This window comes from Anopheles coluzzii, chromosome 3 (genome assembly GCF_943734685.1).
Source record: "Anopheles coluzzii chromosome 3, AcolN3, whole genome shotgun sequence".
Lineage (NCBI taxonomy): Eukaryota > Metazoa > Arthropoda > Insecta > Diptera > Culicidae > Anopheles > Anopheles coluzzii.
Genome location: NC_064671.1, coordinates 62,279,643 through 62,303,993, shown reverse-complemented (window position 1 = coordinate 62,303,993; position 24,351 = coordinate 62,279,643). Strand labels below are relative to the sequence as shown.

At 39.4% G+C, this 24,351-nt stretch overlaps 1 protein-coding gene across 1 annotated transcript; it reads left to right on the top strand.

Annotated features, from left to right (window-relative positions):
* The first annotated feature begins 7,574 nt into the window (after window positions 1-7,574).
* Window positions 7,575-11,746, top strand: LOC120957073 (uncharacterized). The gene is made up of 2 exons (XM_049608286.1): window positions 7,575-8,860; window positions 10,649-11,746. The coding sequence occupies exons 1-2, from the start codon at window positions 7,575-7,577 to the stop codon at window positions 11,043-11,045; spliced, it is 1,683 nt and encodes a 560-aa protein (XP_049464243.1). The 3' UTR covers window positions 11,046-11,746.
* The last annotated feature ends 12,605 nt before the right edge of the window (window positions 11,747-24,351 follow it).

Below are 24,351 nucleotides of genomic sequence, written 5' to 3'. Positions count from 1 at the left end.
TCGTCAGTCGTCGCTCGATGTCTTGTCGGGGTTGGGAAACTTGTCCATTCTCGCATTAGCTTTAGGGTTTGACGCGTCGTTACCCATTTTATAACTCTCTATTATGCTGTGTGTAATTGTGAAAAGTTAACTTTTTTTAAGCTTCCATCGTTTCTCGTTTCAACCTTACTCTACTGGTAAATCCATCGCATGAGCGTTAATACGCTTTTACACATTGGGATAGGTTCTCACAACACTGTGTACGGGTAATGTTTGTTCATCAATTAAACATTCATTCTGCAGTACACTGCAGTAAATGGTTTTTATTTTTCATTCTGCACTGCACTGCACTTGCTTCTGGCTGTTTATAAACCGTTATTATAGATCACTTGGGCTATCTTCATTGATTAATTTTCCGTAAATTCACATTTCACACTTCTTGTTCATACGCCTCCAATGGCTTTCCACGCGTTAACACGTCACTTACTCTTTAGTTGTACGTTAACGTTGTACGTCTCACATTTTGCTTGAATTTACATAAACATCTGCCCGTCGATTGCAGATTAAGGTCACAGTCGCCATTTAATGTGGTGATCGTTCATACACAACTGGACGTCGAGCACCGTCGTGGTAGGTCAGTATTTTGCTGACTTGAGCCGAGGTGGAAGTAAACTTAGTTCGAAGTGCACTTTTCAACACTTGATCGTCTAGGCGATCATAGAAGCCTTTAAGAAATTTCTCTTACTGCCAACGTTTGGTAACAATTTATAAATTGAATTGGTGCGAGGTGTTTTTCGATGTGTGCCTAAGCTGTGGTTAGAATGTATTGCAAAAGGAGGTTTCAACTGTTGTTGCTAAAGAAGGAATGTTTTCGTCGCTGAGCTTGTAAGTTGCTGTGCGTTATCAGTTCACCTAGTTTGGCGTAGTAACGCCTGATATGCTTATTATGTATGTTTTGGGTGTTTTCAATAAGTGTGTCACAATTGTTTTTATATGAACGAAGTGGCCTGAACTCTTCCAGGAATGTCGGTAAAGTGTGATATGATTTGCTGAGCGTGGTATCATGAATGAGTTTAAATAGTGTGATTTGGCCGAAGTGTGTTATAATGTGTCTATAGCTGACAGTGTGGTTTATAATAAGTACTGTATATCAGTTATGCTACACTCCAACACCCGGCAGAAGATCGTGTTTTTTTTCGAAAATTGAGTTATTCCAATGCGTCCTAGGTGTACGTTACGTTCAGCGATTGATATCGTAATGTTGCAAGAACTGTAGAACAAATTTACTGCCATTCATATCCAAATGACTATATGAGTTTGACATACGGTGTGCGTTATTGACTACAGTTCGCAATTTGAAGCAAAACGTATGCACAACCTTCATTGAAGGTAAATTTAAATTTTAAACGCAAAAAATCTTGATTAGTTTGTTTGTAAGAAATTGAAAAATGTTAACAATATTCATTTGGAATTGGAATAATTGAAACACGATGAATTGCGAAACATATACATCATTCGATAAAGGATTTTTCAAAGGTTCTGATAATGTTGGAACACTTGACTTTGATTCTTTCTGAAAGGAACTTTATGTTACGGGATGTGGACCCGATGTCACCCTTTTTGGATAGTGTTCGGATGGCTCAGATGTTCACTCAGGGGCACGTCCAGATAGCTTGGTTTCTCTTGGTTTGAAATGGGAGTTTTCAAACAATGTGTGGTGTTAAAGACGATTGGGGTTTGTTTCCATTTTTCAAGTTGTTGAATGATGCAAATTTAGATTTTGACGTTTTATAAAAAAGGGACAATGCAAAAGTTTCATTGAAATATATCGCAAAGGCAATTACGCTTTTGCTATAAGGCGTCATCCATCAACCACGTAACGCAAAAATTGTGATTTTTCGACCCCGTCCCCCCTACTGTAACAAACTGTATCATTGGAAAAACGGAGTCAAGAAGACGTAAACGGCAACGAGACACAGATACATTGTAGTCAAACAAATGATACGAAATATTGAAAGCCGATCGAATTCTAAGGAACGAATCGTTTGCGAATCGAGTACATCCGGAAGTTTTTTTTTTCGCAAGCATGGATAAAAAGAATGAAGGCGAAAACATTGATAAGGTTTTATAATGGTGGATGATATGACCATATACAGTAAAGTGCGTGAAGTTGAAAATGTTGATAATCCAGATGTTTGCAATCGAAAACATGTGCACTCGCATATATGATGAGGAGGGTGGGGATTCTTACATATATCGTTTCCTTATCATCATTCTCACAAAAAAGAGATCAGAATAGAGGGTAATGCTTTACGCGATAAGATTACCCGCCAATTTTATTTCTTCGTTTATCGATTACAGACCACTTCAGTTCAATCATTCAGCTTCTCACAGTGTGTTGTTTAGACAGGGTAAAGTCACCTGGGTAAGCTAGAGAGAGAAATAGACCACCATCAAAGTTTGTACAAGCAATAGGATCATTTTCAGTTTGTGAAATGTGGTGTTTGTCGTGTATTGACGATCTTTTACCGATTTTTCCTTCACTATTCGTGCAGACTTGTATTTTGATGAACGGCTGGTTCAACAATGATTAGTCGTTCTCAATTCCATCGCACATGCTTCAACATTTTGTCCACCTAGTTTGATATGATAGAATCTAAAGTACAAATTGCTCATTTCTGATGGGCCTATGAGTTTAACGAATGGTGGACATGTTCGTACGCTTGAAGACTCTACCATGGGAATCATCTGTAATAGATTACTAGCATTCCAAAAGTTGTGTATTAAAGTAAAACCTCGAACGCGCAGTATTTGGTTTCATTGAAAAATCTAAAATATTAGGACAGCTTTTATACTTCGCAAAGTTAAATTTATTCGAACCGCCTTACCATTTGGGTGATAGGTATGACGTTATTTGTCTTTTTTTTAATTTATTATTTAACACAGCTAATAATAGATGTTTCAAAGCAAATAATAAATTAGGCATATCAAAATATGGTCCAAGTGTATTAGGGCAAGTGGATTAGGGCAAGTGGTATGACAATTGTCTATAGTGGTATGACAATTGCAGAACTGCAGAATTAACCAAAACAGACATCCAAAAAAGCTCCTTTTGCTTATGAAAAATAAGATTACGCACTCAAAGATGACACATTCGCCCATGTAATCAAAGGTGTATATTTTTTTCTTTTACTTCGAGTTCGAGTGTTTTTGTAAACTTAGGGTTAAAAACGGACTGGCAGACGAAGGCGCGAGACCGTGAGCGGTTTCGGACACTCCTGAGGCAGGCCAAGACCGCAAAGCGGCTGTAGCGCCGGATAAGTAAGTAAGTGAATGGTGTAAGTAAGTAGGAATTAAACAGACAAAGTATGATAACCTTCCTCTTTTTATTTGACGCGTTATCGTTCTAGGTTTGCCTTTACTACTACTGGGCTTGGCTATCAGTGACTAATTGATTACCTGTACATGTAGTTGAATGTAGTTAGCACTTAGTATGGAAGGCATGGTTCGAATGGAACTTGTACCCATGCAGGTCATGTTGTTCAAGTCGTACGAGTTGACGACTGTACCACGGGATCGGCCTAACGAACCATATTTTTGAACACAAGCTCAAAAAGACTAATTTGTCGAATCGTATCAACATTTAGCAACATTTTTTTATTCGATTTAGCTTCATTTATCAGCTTCATCACTGGTCAAGATATTTGCAGAAATTACGAACAAGTTGTGTCTACCATCGATTTATTGAGCAACCAAAATTTTAACACTTTTAGTGTATGACATTATTCAAACAATACGGCTCAATATCATAGTCTGCTTTCTCTTATCAAAAGTGTAAGAAGACAAGAGCTATGAATTGATTTAAATGATACTACAAATTTCTCTTGTTACAGTTAAAATCATCGTTGAAAACACCAACTCAATCTCAGTTTAATTTGTACAGTTTCGATTCAGCGACAATTTGAACCAGGTACTCATTGCGTCTTATATTTCTATCGGCCGCCAATTATTACACGATATAGGTGGGTTTATTGTATGTATATTTACAGGAACCCAAAACATGAATGGACAAGCGCAAAAACGAAAAGCGTCATTTGACCATAGTGCAACAGCTGAAAACAATGACTCGATGCCGTCAGCCAGCAAAATCTCAAAACCATTGGATGAAAACGAAGCCAAGGGAACGTCTTCCTATCATGGTATGTTTTACCACCTACAACTAGGAATGATTATACTTCTTCGAGCTTTCAATCTACATTGCGAACGACAACTACCAAAATTCGAGATCACGATGGAAAACAAGGATGGCGGCAAGTTTGACGATATAGTCCTGCACTACGAAAATGCAACTGTACCCAAGGGTACTGTTTACATTCAAGCTAAACATAAAGATCCAGTGGGAAAGTTGAAGTCTATTACACATCATGATTTACTTAGTGGACTTACTTCAAAGGGTCCTTATTCCATCCCTACCTACTTTGCGTCATATCTGGAGCTTCAACACCATCGAGAGGATCTATCCGAGCATAATGCTAACGTCTTGAAAGCGTCCCATAGGTACGTTCTGTGTACTAACGTAAAGGTAGATGATAAAGTTACGATAATTGTACCCCAAGCACAACCATCTGCTGACGGCATCTCACCTTTGCTAGACAGTATCGGTGGAAAAAGTTACGTCATAAATCAGCAAAACAATACCATACAAAATAGGCTAAGAAAAACCAGTTTGGAAGAGTTAGGAAAGATGCTTGCATCTTGCATTAAAGACAAAAAGGAAATTAATGGTGAAGATTGCTATATCTTTCAACTGTACAGTGATTTAATTGGAGCCTGCGTTGAAAAGGTTAAGCCGGGCGTATACAAGTTGATCGAACAGCCACAAAGTACTGCAGGAAAAACCCTTGCCGGGATGATTCAGACTGCTCTAGGAAGTAAAAAAGACAAATCAAATGCACCGAAAGAGAAACCCGAAGCGACACACATTTTGATAGCAAGCAGGTTTGAGAAACTCCTTTCCAACTCCAACTCAGTCAATGAGCCGTATGCAAAAGTTGACGCTATGATTGAACAATTTAGTGATAAGTTCTTGTTAGTGTGCGGTACAAAAAATGATACAGAGCTGCTGGAACAAGCGCTGGGGCTGATGCCACCATGGGTCAATGATAAGAAAGATAAGTTTGAAAATCTACAAAACATACTCCTTCACGCTCTGAGAGAAAATCCACGTGATGATATAAATCTGGAAAACATTAAAAAGAAGTTCATAGAACTGAAAGTAAACGATAGTTACTGTAAGATTGAAAAGTCTACCAAGCGATATTTAGACGGCGAAAGCAATTTGTATTCAACCATTGCTTTAGAACCTTGCTCTCTCAGGAGTCTTAAAATTCATAATTTCTTTAATGAAAAGTCATGCGATCGTATTCATCGATATTATACCACAGCTAACATGAAAATGAGTTCAGTGATTGTGAAACAAACGGCACAGCTGCTTGACTACAACTGTCTAATTGTAGATAGTACAGGAGGTCAATTGAAAGACAACTTGTGTACTGTTCTTTTAGATGTGATGAAGTTTATTTCCGAGGTCGGACTATCCACTAATACTATTATAACGATTCTTGGCGCATTGGACGAAGAGCTACTTGCCAATATTGAGAATCATGCAAGAGCCAATATAATTAAACTCATCGTCATTGAACAAGTTGCTGAAAATGATCTACCAGAAGATTGTTTATTAGTTAGTGATCTTACCAAGGAGTCAAGGGAACAGCTATTTGAGCGATATAAACAGTTGTTTCTTTTTGAAACAACAATCGCTCTCAATCAGATTGTGCGAAAAACGGACTCGTTGAGCATGTTATGCAAAGTTCTGGAAAGATATGGTCATCAAATCGATCAAAATGAGGTTAAAAACATAAATCAACGGAACTTTCAAACGATAAGCTCATGGTACATTCCGCGTAGTCTACAGCCATATAATGATGATGAAACAAAGTCAGAAAATAGTGTCGTAGAATCGAAACTTCGATTTGATGGCTTTCATGGAAACTATTCTGAGAAACCGTCTTTTGATAGTTTAATACTTCCTGGACAAGATACAGTTGAAAGGTTGGATGTAGCCATCACATCACAAGCAAGTCTCAACTACCAAATGCCGTACAAGTTTAGTAACCAATCGAAAGTGCACATCATTTTAGATGATGCGGGGTGTGGAAAGTCCTCCTATTTCACCTGGCTTGCGTCGTACTTATCGCGCAACGATCCCTCTTTGTGTGTGATTCGTATGCATGCTTTTAAGTATTCTGCGGATTTCAACGAATTGCAGAAAGCACACCTCACACCTGTGGATGATATAACCACAATCAGGATCTTGTTCCGTCTATTTCAACTGACGCTGTTTGCAACTACTGTAAGCATTCTATCCGCGTATGAATCGAATGAAATTAGAAACCAGGCCAAGCAAACGGTTCAAATTTTAGCAGTTTCGGGCGGAAAAGTAGCGCTTGACGATGGCACGGCAACCACGTTGTCCCTGAGTGTAGAACAATTGCTAGTGGTGCGGTTGTTTGTGGAAAAGCTCAACTCATCGCAATTCGTTATCATTTTTGATGGATTTGATGAAATTGCCCCACATTATAAGGATTTTGTGATGTCGTATTTGGGCAGACTGGCTACTTTTGCTGGAATTCATAAGTTATATATCTCCTCAAGGCCATACAATTTCATAGCGGAATTGAAGAAAACATTCCATAACTGTGAGATATACCAATTAAGCCCGTTCTCAATGATAGATCAACTAAATCTCATATATAATTATCTTTGGCGCATGTCAGCTGATTGGAAAAAATGCAGAAAAAACGACCGTTATCGTGTGTTGTATCTTTTGTATGTTCTAAACTTCAGAAGAATGAGCAAACTAATGTCTACGCCCTTGTTTTTATACATGAGATGTGCGATGCTGTTACCAATACTGGAGCGGTATGTCGATTTTTCTAGCCGAACTGTCGAAAGAGCAATAAGCGACCAACAGTACATTGATCAACTTCAATTAGTATCGAATTTTGTAGAGCAAAAGTTAGTAATATTGAACGCAGATAAATGTGGCACAACCGATACAGCACTACTCATTCCTGCTCTGCAGCAACTAACTTTGTCAGCTAACAAGGATCGCAAAGAAAAGCTAAAGCTGTTTGCGATTCTTACCCTTTTTCATGAAGAGGAACGAAAACGGCTGTTGTCAAACGAAGAACAACTGTTAGTCACCAACTACCTAAAGGAAATACTTCAAGGAAATGAAAAGACTGGAATCATTTTAGGTCTCCTAGATGACATACCGCAGTTCGGCCATCGAATATTTGCGGAGTACTTTGCCGCTTGTTGGTTGTTTGGCAACAAGGATCGATTCAGGGAAGTAGATTTTTTCCGATCGAGATCCTACTGGACGGACGAATTTTCTCTACTGCGAGACTTTTTCGATCGAATGGTTTTAAGGGAAAGCATTGGTTGTGAACTGCACATGGCTGTGCTCAACCGATCGAACGCACAGGTGGATGATATACTTCACACCAGTCCTGTAGCAGTCGAGAAGAAGGATGCTCTTGGACGTTTACCATTACACTTGGCTGTTGTGGATAAACGTTTACACCATCGAACAGTTACTGGAAAACTTATCAGAAGAATCAATCAATGTGAAGGATGGGCTTTTAGGCTGGAGTGCATTAGATTATGCGTTTGTTTTTGGAAAAATCAGAATGATTCTCACGCTGTTAAAACATAAGGCGATAGTGCATGAGCAAACCTTACTTGAACTAACAGTTGCAAGTAAATTAGGTGGTCTATTAACCCATGCAGATCTATGTGGACAATGTTTGAACGCTTATGAACATACCAAAATGTTCGCAGAAAGCTTTCATCGAAGAGTGGTCGAGTATTTGCTCAACGAAAAACGTGTTGACATATTCCATCCTCAGGTTGATCTACACGACGCATCGATCGTTGAGGCAATGATAGTAGATAACATGCAAGATTTATTTAAACAATTCGTCATTCAATCGAGAGGAAAGATTGAGGAAGCCAAATTCATAGCATTGTTGGAAAAGCCAGGCATATATCGAACACACGATACGACAATGATTATTGCGAGTGAGTTAAACGTTTCTCTTCCAAAGGCAGTTGATAATGAAGCACTAATTGGTACTCTGAAGTTTGCCATTGAGAGAAAAAACATGAACTCTTTTATTTTACATTTCCAACAACTCTGCTTTAATCTAAATATTCACACAGTTGAAGATATGGAAGACATGCCCTGTGTTGCTGAAGAAGAGTGTAATTTACCGCCTATGATTGTAGATACATGTTCCTCTTCCTGTTGTATCAATCAATCCGGAGATGAAAGTGTTGCTCTAGGAGATGTAATCGAAAGTCTACTAATTTACGCAGTGCGAGAAGGTAACCTACACGTAATCAGGTACATTGCTTGCAAGACTAACACCATCATCCAGAACGAGCTTATTCGAACCATCATGCAATGGTTAGTGAAGTTGAAGAGAAACATTTCTCATGAAAGATGTATACCTGCATTCAAATACCTCCTGCATCAATCAATCGATCTGCACAGTATCGACGATGAAGGGCGCAACCTACTTCATTGGACGGCTCAAAACGGTTGTGTTTTCATGTTGCACTGCTTGATTGACAAAGGATTTGATTTGTCGGAAGTGAATTCAACTAACGGATGGAATGCATTTCATTACGTTGCTTTCTTTAAGGATGACACATGGGCTGGAAACCAGCGAAAATACAAATTATTGGAATACATTATGGAAGCTTATCAAGTGGATTGGTTCGGTCTCTTGACAAGTATGTTCGATCCAAACAAGTTTGGCAGCCTCGCTGTGAGCCTTTCTCCTAATCAACACAGCCAGTTTAAGAATATTGTGACCGAATCACAAGTCTGTTTGATGGCGATGTTTGTTTTGTTTGACAAACCAACAAGATCTGAGCTGCTTACTTCGGATGAACTACGCGATGGTGATCAATGCTTGCAGGACATTGAAAAGGCTTCAGATCTTACAGGAATAGTACAAGGAGTTCGAGATGGGATTCCTCAGTTCTGTCATAGAATTTTTGCGGAGTACTTTGCTGCTTGTTGGATGTTTGATAACAAGGATCGATTCAGAAAAGGATCCTTTTTCCGATCTAGCTCCTACTGGACTGACCAATTTTCTCGAATGCGAGACTTTTTCGATCGAATGGTTTTAAAGGAAAGCATTTACTGTGAACTTCACATGGCTGTACTCAACCAATCGGAAGAAAAGGTGCTTGATGTGCTTTTCAATAATCCTGGAGATGTCGAGAAGAAAGACGATCTTGGACGTTTACCATTACACGTGGCTGTTGTGGATGAACGTTTAGAAGAAATCAACCAGTTGTTGGAATATATGTCTGAAGAATCAATCAATGCGAAAGATGAGCTTTTCGGCTGGAGTGCATTAGATTATGCTTTTGCCTATGAAAATAATGAATCGATTGACATTCTATTAAATCTTCAAGCTACTGTAGATGAGAATGTCTTGGTCGAACAAACAATGACAAATGACTTAAGAGATTTATTGAACCATGCACATGTCTGCTTCAAATGTTTAGAGACACATGATTATACCAAACTGGCTTCAGATCGCTTTCAAACTAGCTTAGCAAAGTATTTGCTCGACGAAAAACGTGTTGACATATTCTCGCCCCTGCCTGATTTGCAAAATGTATCGGTCTTACACGAAATCGTAAGGTGTAATATATATGTATTATTTGAACAAATAGTATTACGATTTAGTGATAAGATTCCGGAAGAAACATTAATTGCGGTTTTTGAAGTAGCATTAAAGTATCGAGCTATCAATATTGCAATGATTATTGCAAGTGAGTTAAACGATTCTCTGCTTAAAGAAGTGGATAATGAAACACTTATTGATACTGTTAAATGTGCTATTAAAAATACAAATATGAAAGCATTGATCGTACTCTTTCAACAACTCTGCATTAATCTAAATATTCACACAGTAGAAGATATGGAAGAGCCGATGCACTGTGATGTGGAAAATGATTGTGACTTGTCGTTTGTGGATGTAAATCACTATCCCACTAACTGCTGTATTCCAAATCATTCCCTATGTTTTGAAGATGAACCGCGCCCTGAACGAGATGTAATCAAACGTCTACTAATTTACGCACTACAAGGAGGTAATTTACAGGTAATCAGATACATTGTTCGTAAAACTAATACCATCATCCAGAACGAGCTTATTCGGAACATCATGCAATGGTTAGTGAAGTTGAAGAGAACCATTTCTCATGAAAGATTAATACCTGCATTCAAATACCTCCTGCATCAATCAATCGATCTGCACAGTATCGACGATGAAGGGCGCAACCTACTTCATTGGACGGCTCAAAACGGTTGTGTTTTCATGTTGCACTGCTTGATTGCCAACGGTTTTGATTTGTCGGAAGTGAATTCAAGAAATGGATGGAATGCATTTCATTACGTTGCTTTCTTTAAGGATGACACATATGCTGGAAACCATCGAAAATACAAATTATTGGAATACATTATGGAAGCTTATCAAGTGGATTGGTTCGGTCTCTTGACAAGTTTGTTCGATCCAAACAGGTTTGGTAGCCTTTCTCCTGATCAACACAGCCAGTATAAGCATATTATGACCAAATCACAAGTCTGTTTGATGGCGCTGTTTGTTTTGTTTGACAAACCAACGAGATCTAAACTGCTTACTTCGGATGAACTACGCGATGGTGATCAATGCTTACAGGATATTGCTAAAGTGTCTGAGCTCACGGGAATAGTACATGGAGTTAGAGATGGTATTCCTCAGTTCTGTCATGACATATTTGCGGAGTACTTTGCAGCTTGTTGGATGTTTGATCATAAGGATCGATTTTCCTTTTCCGATCCGAAAGGATCCTTTTTTCGATCTAGTTCAAACTGGACGGGCAAATTTTCTCGAATGCGAGACTTCTTCGATCAAATGGTTATACGGGAAAGTAATTGATGTACTTTACAACAGTCCTGCAGCTAGTAGTTTTCAGAAAATAACTCCGAAGATACAATCAATATAAAAGATGAGCTTTTCGGTTGGAATATTTTTCGATTTAACAAATGTTTTCGAACAATTATATAAACATGGTAAATTTTATATCTTCCCTGCTCTCAATCAATGCAAACTTAGTACGATAAGTAAAGGCGTTAATTAAAGAGTTTTACAGGAAACAAGCTTTCTTTACAATTACAAATACAACAGCTGACACCAGACGGTGCAACGGAAGAATAAAATTAGGGGAAATTATGGAAATAATTATGCTAAGTTCGGCCATGGTCTGGGTTAGATAGGTTCAAGGTATACAAGCTTTAGAGTAATAAGCGCCATCGAAGGTGCTAACAAAAATTAATCGAGAGAACTTACGAAAACTTACAAACAAAACTAATCGAAATGAAACTTAATAATACGTCAGCGACAGTTTAAAAAAAAGTCGAACAAAGATACTCACAAATTGTTACATTCGTAGTAACAACCCTTTATATGCACCCGATGCATTTGTAGACCGGAGATGGATAAAAAATACCAGAAGTATGTGACTAATTATAGGAACCATGTGTGCAAAATAGTGCTCACCACCCTTTTAAATATTGCGGATCTCTTGGCTTTGAAAATACATTAAAAGCGGCCCGAATTTATTGAAGGCATACATTTTATAGACTTAGTTCTAAGTTTTTAATCAAAAATATGTTTAAATGTTATTCTAGACGTCCTTGATGAAAATTTAATCTTGACTGTGGGAAATAAACTGCACGATATGTATTGAAATAAACTTTTCTTAAAAAAACTTTTTTCTCCTGGGCCACTTCTGTTAACGCCACAGACCACAGGTAGGAGACCACTGAATTTCTCAATCTAAAGGCAGGGTGATATTGTCCGTACTCGCTAATTGTAATTTCGATTTTTACTAACGCATCAGGCGGCGACTGATAGGCATTTTACCAAACAATATGGAGCTGCTTCAGAAAATATCTTATTTTCCTATGTTTTTCACTTGAATTGGACTGGAAAAGCTTTATAATTGATAGATAAATGATGTTGTGCAAGTGTTTTAGCCGTTTTCGCATTAAAAACGGTAAAAAACAACTTAAATTTGAAATCCGGAACGACTATTCCCTGGATGACGAAAAAAAGATTCCACCAGCCGCCACCAGATGCGCTAGTGAAAATAGAAATTACACTAGCGAGTACGGACAATGTCTCCCGGCCTTAACATACCGACTGTAAGCTGTGGCCTCGTGGTGTTTATGTCAACACTACTCTTTAAACAACTCTCAGCGTTAGTACAAGTAGTCTTAAGTTTATCTTGCATTGAAGATTGAGGATCAGGTGCTTTATGTTGTTTACTTACTTATTTATTTATTCGTTTGCCAGTACAGCCTGTTTGTAATATGTTCTTGTCTTGTTATATATGATGTTCATTTTAATAAGGTTCGAAGTTGATCAGATATAATTACCAACTGTGAAATGTTGTATAATAGCTAGACAATATACGTAACAAAAATAAAAATCAATCATGTATTTTGCACGGATTACTAACAAGCAGGATATTGCATAACATGCAGATAGTACTATCAATTTGTTGAGAGTTATTAGTAATTGTGTTCGGTTGCAAATTTATTAGTTTGTATAGCACTGGACGGTAGGAATGGGAAGTGTGTATAGCTCACGACTGTGATCAAGTTGAGCGAAAAATTTAAAGATAGGAGGTTTCCTATTTCCTAAACATTTTCATGAAAGCGTTGTAAGAAAGGATGAGAGCGATCACCAAGCCAATAGTGTAGAATGAAGTAGGGCATATATGGTTTGTTAAGTCGTCGAAGTAAAATATATCGGTTGCTTCCACTTGGTTCCTTCCACGTCTGTTCGACTTGGTTGTCACTTTTTGTTTGTTTATTTTTATAGAGACTTTGAGCCAATTGGCCTCATTCACCTCTTTGTTGGTTGTCACTGAGATTGAGTGTTTCCAGGGACTCGGCTTGAGACACGATCGCATCACTATTGTTCATATACAGATTATCCTCGAGATAGCTTCAAAACCGTTCGAGATAGATGTGTAACGGATAAAAAGGAAATGGCAAAAAAATCAATTATTGGATTCAATCATTGTTGTTGATATGGTTGTTAGTTTGGTTAGGGCCAAGGATAAGAATGCGCAGTTGAGTGGTACCCCGCAACAGCGTGTCAGGCAGCATCTTCAATAACTCGTTGTTTTGTAAATTGAGCTCCTTCAAGTTAGGTGAATCACGAAATAGATTCTCCGGAACACTTTGCAGCAGGTTGCCGCTGAGGTCAACTTTGCTTAACTTGGTAGCTCCAATAAAGAGTCCTTCCGGAAGCATGGTTATTTTACAGTTCGATACAGACACATTCTGAAGCATCGTTAGTCCTGCGAACAGTTTATCACCCAGCACCAGTCCGGAACTATGCTGATTGTCTGCATGAAATACCGTAAGCTTGCTGTTATGTTTGAACAGTCCGGTTGGTAGGCCTGTGAACATGTTCCACTCCAGATAGAGGTTTGCAAGGCTAGGCAACCTATCGAACACGTCCTCCCGCAGTGTCATCAGCTGGTTATAGGTTAGGTCTAATGAAGTCAGACTTGGCAGCTCAGCAAACTGTTCGATATGCTCCAACTGATTGTGGTACAACGTCAATGATTCAAGGCTAGGCAAATCGGAAACAAACTCAGCAGATAGGGTGGTCAGGTCATTTTCCATCAACTCGAGCGTGATCAGTTGACTCAGTGGGTGTAACAGTGCCTTATTGGTACGACTATCACCGTCACCTTGGCGCAGATCGAGCCACGTTAAGCTGGGCAAGTGCTTGAACAGCTGTGGATTGTCGAGCGGCATGCGGGAGGAATTTTTCATCGACAGCACCTGCAGTTTGGGCAGGCTGGCAAAGAGCTGTGGATCAAGTGATATTTGGTCGGAAAATTTCGCATTATCGACGAAGAATAACCTTTGGATGGAGGATAGTTCGGTAAGGTTGAGAAATACTGAGAGCAGTTCCACAAGCGATTGATTGCCGACCGGGAGTGGACAGTCCTGATAGGCCAGCTCTTTGAACGCGAAGCTTTGTAGATTGGGAAGATTACGAAGCAGTTCAAAATTGGGTTTGTCGGAACAAGTCACTTCCAGCTGGTGACGGTTTGTATACAGCGTAAGTTGAACATTGAATCCTGGACATGCAGCTACTGATTGGATGCTCGACAGCTTTTTAACGGTGCAACTATTGCCGCTGGCGCATGTCGTCATTAAAACCAGCAGAGACACACACAACAACCGTTTCGTGATCATTGAAGAAGACGGTATAACGAGGGAAGAAAGTAAATGGTCACTGTTTCTGCTGTCCGTTGAATAACTACGAAGAAAATATAAGCAATTTGGTTGCTCATTACACACATTTAACTAAACTGTCGATGTCGAACTTTACACTAATCGTTCCAATACGCACCTTCGAAACGACCAGACGCTCCTATACTTTGGCATTTACGAAAGTCGAATGAAGGTACAACATACTTTGTACTTGATTTTGTTTGATTATGCAGTGGCGGCTTTAACAATAATGGCTTTTAGCAATTAAAAATGTTTCGTGCTGTTTAAGTGGATTGGTTTTGTTTACGATTAGATCGGCAGTAGTTGATTGAAATTGAGTTTCTTGTTTATTGTTTTGTGTTTAAGTCCTCAACTCCGTGAACAATTTTCTGCTTTTATTCCTATATTGAAGAGGGGTGTTGTATATATTTGAAGAGACCCGTACACAGTACTCGATAAGTTCGACGAGCATAAGGTACGAATCGCGTGCAATATGCTTGCACATCATCATACCGTACACAAGGGAAGGGTTTCTAAGTTACCGTTATTGGTTGATATATGCCGCAAACACAAAAAAGCGAGTGATTAGCTTGAGTTGCTTAACCCCCAGAAATTTGAAATATGGAATATCAAGAAGGTCTGCATAAGTTGAGCAAGGAGGAGATTATGAAAATCGTATTGGAATCGAAGCCAATGGCGGCTGTAAAGTTTTTTTTCTTTATTTTTATAGAGACTTTGAGCCAATTGGCCTCATTCAACAGGCTGAAAAGATAATGTGTAACATATCTGCTATATACACGCTATAAAGTATAGACACATTGCAATACATTTTGGAAAGCCAAATCACACCATTGCAACACATTCATTATAACACACCCAGCAAATCAGATCATACTATAGCAACACAACCGGCCACAACATTGATACAAAGCAATTAAGAAATAGGTGAATCGGGAACGCATGCAACTTACACCAAAAGCGCAGCGTAGGTAAACATAGACGAACACTTAACAATTGAAATCGTTTATACATCATAACCATAAGCAGGAACAGCTTATGCATTTTAACCCAAAGCAGGAACAATGTATACATTATAACCCAAAACAGGAACTAAGTGACAAAAACCATCGTTCTTGTCATCAAAAGATAAACAGAACTTACTTGGTGAAATCAATAACGTTCAACCCCGGAACCAGATGTAAGAAAACCACAACCCTTCGATGTTTATAAATAAAACCACCACCGATTATGGCAATTCACATTTTTCGGTCTGTTGGGATAGGACTATGCCCCTCGTGCATCTATCGACATCTCATTTAAAGAGTTTAGTTATGTCCCCCTACCCAAGGTAAGGACACTAAACTCTAACGATTCCAGAAACGAAAATCTTTTTAGGATTTCTATGATTGCCTGAACGAGTAGGGGAAGTCGGGGTTGGTTCGACACTGCGGGTAAGTTCGACACCTTGCCGTTTTTGTATTTATAGAACTTTTTGAAGACAAAAAACTTATACATATTATTTATGTCAACTGTTTCGAATATTTGAGTCACATTTCACTGATCAGAAACCTGTCAATTGTCAAAAAACAACAAAATAAACACATGGTGGTTCTGATTGACAGCCGATGTAAGTTTTTACTTCTGGGACTTAAGGAATTGTGGCGTTATTTCAACAAAATTATAGTTTCGATGTTAATAGTATTGTTTTATAAATACTATTGATTAGTTCTGTATCACAAGGCGTAATTTTTACATTAATCTATATAATATAAAATGTCACTAAAACTTGTGCGGCTAATGGGGGTAAATTCGACACCCCACTTGGTAGTAGTGTAATGCTTATTTGTAGCATGTTAACTTTGTTTATATCGTAATTTGAAAGTGCCTGTATTTTATAAAGATGTCCCTTAACGATGTACGACAAACGTAATAATCAAGCTGAACAAACACGCAATTAAAAATACCGTAGAAGCTTTAAAATTCAAGATGTCAACAAACCTAGGAAGTTATAATTATGGAATTTAGCTATTATTCTCTCACAGAACGTTTGCCAAACTCGGACTCAAAACATGTACTTTGTATATGGTTTAGACTTATGAAAGTTAATATTGTTATGGCTTTAACCGTATTTTAGGCTTACTTTAGGCCGGGTAGGCTTAACTGAAGAAAAAAATAGTCGCTGGTTTAGAATCATATTGACCAATGTTCGATTTTTGGCTTTCGAGTTGGCAGAGACAAATAAAATTGAACACCCTTCGATTTTATAAAAAAAGAAAAAGATTACTGGAAGATGGCCAGGTTATTTTTTTAAAGGAATCTTAACCAATTATTCCGTAAACCAGATGCTATCGCCGCAGCTTCTACTACATGGAGTCTGGTCCGATGCTATTTGAAATGAAATTTTTGTTCTTGCTTGTATCTTAATTTTTTCGTATATTTCAATACTGTTTTGTGTTAATTTTTCGTAAAATTGGTACGAAATACTTTGTTGAACTTCAATGAAAACTACAGGCCATCAGAGTTTGCTATTTTGAACGCTAAAACCAATGTGTCGAAATCACCCCTAAGGTGTCGATTTTACCCCATCATGGTGTCGATCTTACCCGCACTGCAGTCGTGACGCAACAAAAAACACACTTTTTTATTTTTATCAAAATGTTATCAAAATCAATCCAGGAACCGTAGTTTCTCGTAAGATGGTACATAATACACCAAAAAGCTTTTTCGATGTCTACTAGTAAGTTTACATTGGCAAAAGTATTGCAATCAGAGGAAAACCTTAAGGTGTCGAAACTACCCCCAGTTCCCTTAGTCGATAAGTCCGCTTCAATGTAGAATCCACCTCAGTTTTGTCTATTTCAGCTAAACGATGTCCTTCCTTAACGATGTTTGAAGGTCACCCTGGCAAGCGCGAGATCAAAATTATTACATGGGGACCGTATCCAAAATCCAACTTTCTACAGGTGATCTAGTCTGAAATAATTGGATATGATATGATTCCATATGATCGGAAGGATCGCAGGACACTGTTCTTAGTTTTTATAAAGTTGAATCAATCAGATGATGTTAGTGTTGGATTTCCACTGGTCCAGAAAGGGAGGCAAATTATTATTTTATTATTTTGCATTTATTATTTTGCAGTTTTCTGACCATCGCTAACGGAGCATGTTGGTAAAAGAGACATTGCTTTGGGCCGACACCATGTCAGGCCCTCCTCCCTTAGGGGGAAATTTTCTCCTGAGACTTTTCGTATGGTGTGACCTATGCCCCCGTGGAAAGACAAAAAAACGAGAATGATCATCTAAAGCAGGGGTCTCCAAACTTTTCAGTTCGCGGGCCGCATTGCTTCACAATCAACCTTGTTGAGGGCCATTTTGACGCTACCTTTAGAATGAGTGGAAGTTCAAATCTCGTTTTAATAAGAAAATACTATTGAAATATATCAAATTTCTGCAGCTTTCTTTTATGGAATCTCGATTTTCATCTTTCAGAAGTAAAAAAAAATAATCTGTTAGAAAAGAAAGCTATTTAAATTAACCTTAACCCAGCCCTCGCGGGCCGCATTAAAGGCGCTTGAGGGCCAAATGCGGCCCGCGGGCCGTAGCTTGGAGACCCCTGATCTAAAGTATTTGGTGCTTCAAATGGCAAACAATTCTACCTTGCCCGTAAGCCCGTTCATCGTCGGTAAAACTATCAAGGACGCCGTTGGAAGTGATCTTAGTGTGTTTGGCCGCAAAATCGACAGTGGAAAGGGGCTTTTGCTGAAAACCAGGAACCAAATCCACTTCGAGAAGCTACAAAAAATTACAAAGTTAATCGATGGAACCTTTGTGAAAATTACACCTCATGTGACCATCAATAGTGTTCAGTGTGCTATTGTTGCCCAGGATCTAAAAGGATTAAGTGATGAAGAAATTCTTGAGAACTTGAGTGATCAAAAAGTAATTAATGTTCTGCGCTTAACGCGTAAAATGAATGGAGAAATTGTACCAACATACATTTTTCTGCTGCGAATTACAGGGTTTTCAATGATATTATTGACATGTTCAGCGAGTTGTTGACTCGTTCGAGCATATAATTGACTCTTTCAGCGAGATATTGAATTGTTCGGAAGCAGGCGTTGACATGTTCGGCGATACTATTGAGCTCTCGTTTGTTTTGTTTACACCCTGTGCCGAAGCGTGTATTTTTCATTCTCAGAAGTCCTAAAATTAGCAAATAGCCATTCCCCAAGCTTTTTAATAGATTTATTAGTTAAATCTGGTTTGTCGCTTAACATAGGAAATTCTAAGAAAGGCCGATCGGCCACCAAAGGCGCGCACGTGCCTTAGCGCAGACAATTGTCTTTTGTTTCACTTTTCATCCCACTTGCGAGCAGGCTTCACACTGTTCATATTGTGTCATTGTTTTACAAAGCAAATACAGAGTTCTTAGTATTGTTTTCGCTTCGCTCTCACCATATGGCGCCCGTAGTTCCTAGCATCGTACTATTTTGCTTCGACACCTGTAATGCTACCGTTAGTACAGAATTTATTCGCCTTGGCAGTATACAAATAAGAACTAGAGCCTATTACCCGAAACAAATGCAGTGTTTTAAGTGTGGACAGTTTGGACATACACAGATTCATTGTAAACTGTCGCCTACCTGCATTAGCTGTTGTTCGCGCAACGCGAATGTTCTCGCAACGCGAATGATAAGAACTCAACCCGTTTGTAAACACAACACATGTGTCATTTGCGCACAGACGGAGAAACGGGAAGCGAGTGTCAAAAACCACATGGCGATACAGTAGCAGCGAATAAAGAACTCTACATTTTTCTACAGCAAAAAACCCAGTGTTATCACTTGAGTTATTCCAACATTTTGGTCCAACATTTTGGTACAAAAACAATATGCAAAATTCATTGACCTGCAAGATGAACTGTTGCCCCTAGATGAAGGCAATGAAGCGGAGAATCTTGCGCTTCGACAAACCGTGGAATCAGCGTACTATGATGCTGAAGCTAATTTAGCTAGTGCTGTTGAAGCAAATGATAAAAAACCATGTGTACCAGCATCTAACATCAAGCTACCGGACGTGAAGCTTCCCGTCTTCGATGGCAAGCCACAAAATTGGTCTAGCTTTCATTCGATCTTTGTTGCGATGATCGATAGTGCGGAGCTGTATTCAGGCGTACAAAAGTTGTATTACCTGCGTACATCACTATCCGGCCCAGCACTCCAGCTAATACAAAGCGTGCCAATTCCGTGGCATGGAATCTGTTGCTCAATCACTACAACCACCCAAAGAGATTGAAGCAGTTGCATGAGGAAGCATTATTTGAAGATGCTGCGCTGAAAAAGGAATGTGCAAATGAACTACGCAAACTGATAGAAAATTTCGAAGCCAATGTAAATGCATTAACCCAATTAGGCGAACCAACTGCTCAATGGGATACGCTTCTAATACAAATGCTTAGCCGTCAGCTCGATCCGTCAACACTACGAAGCTGGAAAGAACATTCGGCAGAAAAGAAAATCGATTCGTATAGTGATTTGGTTGCGTTTCTGTACCGTAGAGTAGGAGTGTTAGAAGTGTTGCCATCAACGTCATCAGGTAAACCGCCCAAGCAACGTGTATTTGCATCAACCACAATGCCGAACAACAACACCAAGGGTTGTGCTTGTTTCATTTCATTTCATTTCATTTATTTCATACAATATCCGCCATCAAGGCTAAATATAATAGACTTAAAACTAATTTAATACTAACAAATAAACAAAATAATTCATGAAAAACTAAGCCTAACTAACCTAGTCTTGACCTAGCAAAAAAGAAAAAAAAAAACAAGAGTAGAGCGTAGAGACTATCATAAACTTAACAAAAACAAAAAAAAAGAGAGTAATAGAAAACTAAGGAGAATAATTAAAGGGAATTAGAAGAAAAAATACGGTTACGGAAAGAGTTAAGAGAGGAGTCGAAATCAAAGAGATAGTAAAAGTGGTTAAACAACCTGAAACAGGACAGAAGAGGGTCATTGAAAGTATAAAGAGTATGACGTGTTTCAATTGACAGAGGATCACGTGGACGAAGAGAACGAGAGGGAACATACAGCGAGATGGACGAGAGTAAATCAGGAGCATCAGTAGCAGAAAGTAATAAGCCACCAATAAAACAAGCCTGAAACACTTGGCGGCGGAAGCTTAAGGAGTGAAGATTGAATAACTGCAATCGCGTTTCATAGGGAGGTAGTGAGGCAGCACCGAACAAACGACGAAAGGCAATCCTGGTAAAGAGGCGCTGAATGCTTTCAATTCTCGAACAGCCATCAATAGTGGGAGGATTCCAGATGATACTTGCATATTCAAGAATAGGCCTTACCAAAGCACAATAAAGGATTCTTAGGATGCTTTGATCTCTAAAAATAGAGGTAAAACGTAAGATAAACCCAAGGGTTCGATTTGCTTTTAGTAGCACCTCATCAAGCTGCAGTTTAAAGTTAAGACGACAGTCAAGTATAATACCAAGGTCACGGATGGACATAACACGAGAGAGGGAAGCGCTAGAGAGAGTATAGTTAAATAAAATAGGAGAAAGAGAGTGAGAGAAAGAAATAACAGAACATTTTTCGGGACACAGGCGAAGTAAATTGGATGAACACCAATGAGCAAATGCATTGAGGTAATGCTGAAGTCTCAGACAATCAGAAGAAGAAGACACAGGTAAAAAGATTTTGATATCATCCGCATAAAGGAGATGACCATCAGGAGGTAAAACATTACAAACATCATTGATGAACAAAGAAAACAGAAGTGGACTTAGCACACAACCCTGAGGGACACCTGACGTACAAAAAAACTCCTCAGATAAGTACGACCCGGTTTTAACCCTGCATGATCGATTACTTAAATATGAGGACAGCCAGCTAATAATGCCATCACCAAAACCAAGTTTAGACAATTTAGCTAATAATAAAGAGTGAGGCAAACTATCAAAAGCAGCATGAAAGTCGGTGTATATTGCATCAAGTTGGGTACCGGCTTCAACAGATCTAAAAATATTGGAAATAAAAGACATGAGATTAGTTGAAGTAGACCTACCAGGCATAAACCCATGCTGTTTAGGGCTAATAGCTGAACTACAACTATGAAGTATGGTTGGAAGGATACATAGCTCAAAAGTTTTGGCTGTGGCGCAAGTTTGGGTTATCCCACGATAATTAGAAACAATGCTACGGCATCCCTTTTTGTGTACCGGAAAAAGCCAACAGGATTTCCAAAGAGCAGGAAAAACCCCAAGAGAAAGTGAAAGGTTGAAAATTTTAGCAAGGTGTGGAGCAAGCACGTCCTTACAGTTTATTAAAACAGAGGCAGGAATGCCATCTGGACCAGGAGTAAAAGAACGTTTCAACCCAAAGAACACCTGTACAACTGTTTCAGAGCTAACCGAAATATCGGAGAGATTAATTAAGTTCTCTGGCGTGTAGAGTAGCCCACCCTCAATAAGGTTAGGGTCACTAACCGGTGGCTCAAACATTTGGGAAAAATGTGCAGAGAATAGCTCACAGATCTCAACAGGCGTAGAGGCAGTTCGAGAATCATGTACCATTTCATTAGGTAACGTATTGCACCCTCTTCGAATCCTAACAAATTGCCAGAAGGATGCTGGATCAGAACGGAAACGCGATTGCAGTCTACTCGAATAGGCCTCAAAACAAGCCCTGTTGTATAGTCGATGCGCAGAGGCAGCGTACTTAAATAAACGAAAGTTGAAAGCAGATCGGTTCAGACGATACCTCCTAAGATATTTCATTCTATCCTTTTTCAGGTTGCGAAGAGTACGATTGGACCAGGGAGGATTAGGAGGGGAACGAAAAATAGGTGTACATGAAAGGAGTGTAGAGGTTAACAAAGCATTAAACGATTGGACAGCCTCGTCGACCGATGTACATTGATAAAAAAAGACCAGTCGGAACGAGATAGAATTGAATTAAGTTTACGATAGTCTGTGAGCCGAAAATTATAACGAACTCTCAATGAATTAGGAGCAGAAGGTAATACATTCATAACCCTACTAGCCCTAAATAAAGAAGACGGTAACGCAATTTCTAGAGCAGGATGATGGGCATCCTGGGGCACGAGCAGTGACGAAGCAGGATACACAGAACAACAAGCAGCTGCAGCAGAGTTGGAGAGCACCAGGTCCAAATAATGATTTAAATGGTTATGCACCCCGTTCAGCTGATAGAGTTCATGCAGGTTTAACATATCCAAAAAGCAGGAATTGGATGTATTCGAAGAAATATGTGGCACATAATGTCTTATAGCTGAAGATGAATCTGGCCTTACTGCGGTAGAAAGCGACCACTCTAACGCAGGTTGATTGAAGTCACCCAGAAGGATAAGATGATCATTCGGTTTCATTTGCATGTATGCATCACTGATGAAAGCAGAAAGGGATTCCAAATAGTTGCGGTCGCTGCTCAAATACGGTGGCACATAAACAATCCCCACATAAAGACGAAACTTAGAAAGAGAAACACGTATACATAAAGCTTCAAGCGTGGGTTGATTAATGTTAAGTGCCACAGAAGGATATCGAACGGAACATGCAAGTAGCACACCACCCCCACGCGAACGTTCGTTGTTTAACCTGCTTCGATCACAGCGGTATATGTTGTAGGCATCACTATCAAGGACCATGTTGGATGGAATCGATTCATTTAACCAGGTTTCAGTAAGGGCAAGCATTTCAAACCCTGATTCATTCGCAGAAAGGCGCAATTCATTGTATTTGGTGCGAAGGCCTCGAACATTTTGGTAATATATCACAAATGGGTCTATTAATTGTGAGCTATCCGTTTGGCAAACGGGCTGATCTGTGGTGAGCGGTTCGTGTTGCTGAGATTGGATTGTGATTGAAGCCCCACCCCCGGTGATAACTGAGGCGGTGTGGGAGGAAACTCCAGTTGAATAGCCTCTAGGATCTCGGTCATCTGGGATGGTGATAGAATCACGCGCTGTGGGGGTGGCGATCGATGTTCCAAAAAATGATCCGGATGAGCGGTAGTTTTTGGCACAGCTGAAGAGCAATTTTCACTATTTGTACGATGCGAAATAAGCTCAGAAGGGTCAAATCGAGCCCTTTCATGTACACGTTGCTTTGGTAGGCCACGAGCAACAAACTCCCGAACAGTAAGTGAAACTGGCCAAATAGTAGACTGCAGCGCAAGCTCCTTAAGAGATTTAGGAACACTCACTTTGAACGATATGAAGGACATCGAGTCCAGGTTCACACCCTTTTTCGTGAGACGGTAAACATTAATATCGTCCGTTGGTAGCACAGCTTTAAGCCACACACGCATATCATCAGCCGAGACATGCGATTTGATGTTCGTGAAGTATAACCATACTTTCTCGGCTATGCCCGTGTTGGTGGTGTTTTGGTTCAAAACAGGATCAGAAGATGCTTGTGTATTTGTTCGATAGTTTCCAGCACTAACATCACTAATCGGCTTAGTACGATGATTGTAGTGGTTACAGTTGTCAGAATCATCCACAGTGTTGGTATCGTTCGCAGCTTGGATATCATCAGTGAGCTCCGTTGAGTTAGTAAATGTACGGCGAGCGGAAGCTGTTTTAGTCGTTCTGGATGTATTTGTGGCATTGAGCGACGATACATTAGTGGATGTGTGCGATCGCGATGCGTTGCTAACAGACGGCTTAGCTAATATGGGTGTTAGCGCTCGCTTATCAACGAGAGCGAGTTGTTGCAACAGAGACCATCCTGTGTACACGTGCGATGAGTTTAAAAAACTATCCTTAAATGCAAAACAAAAGGTCATCACACAGCACAAATTATGTTATAATTGTCTTCGTCCTGGTCATCATCTACGTGACTGCAAATCTACCAGCACCTGTAAGAGTTGTCACAAGCGCCATCATACACAATTGTGTTCTT

Coding starts and splice junctions, on each gene's coding strand:
- LOC120957073 (XM_049608286.1), top strand. CDS start 7,575: ATGCTCTTGGACGTTTACCATTACACTTGGCTGTTGTGGATAAACGTT. Junction 8,861..10,648: donor AGTATGTTCGATCCAAACAA/GTTTGGCAGCCT, acceptor CGATCCAAACAG/GTTTGGTAGCCTTTCTCCTG.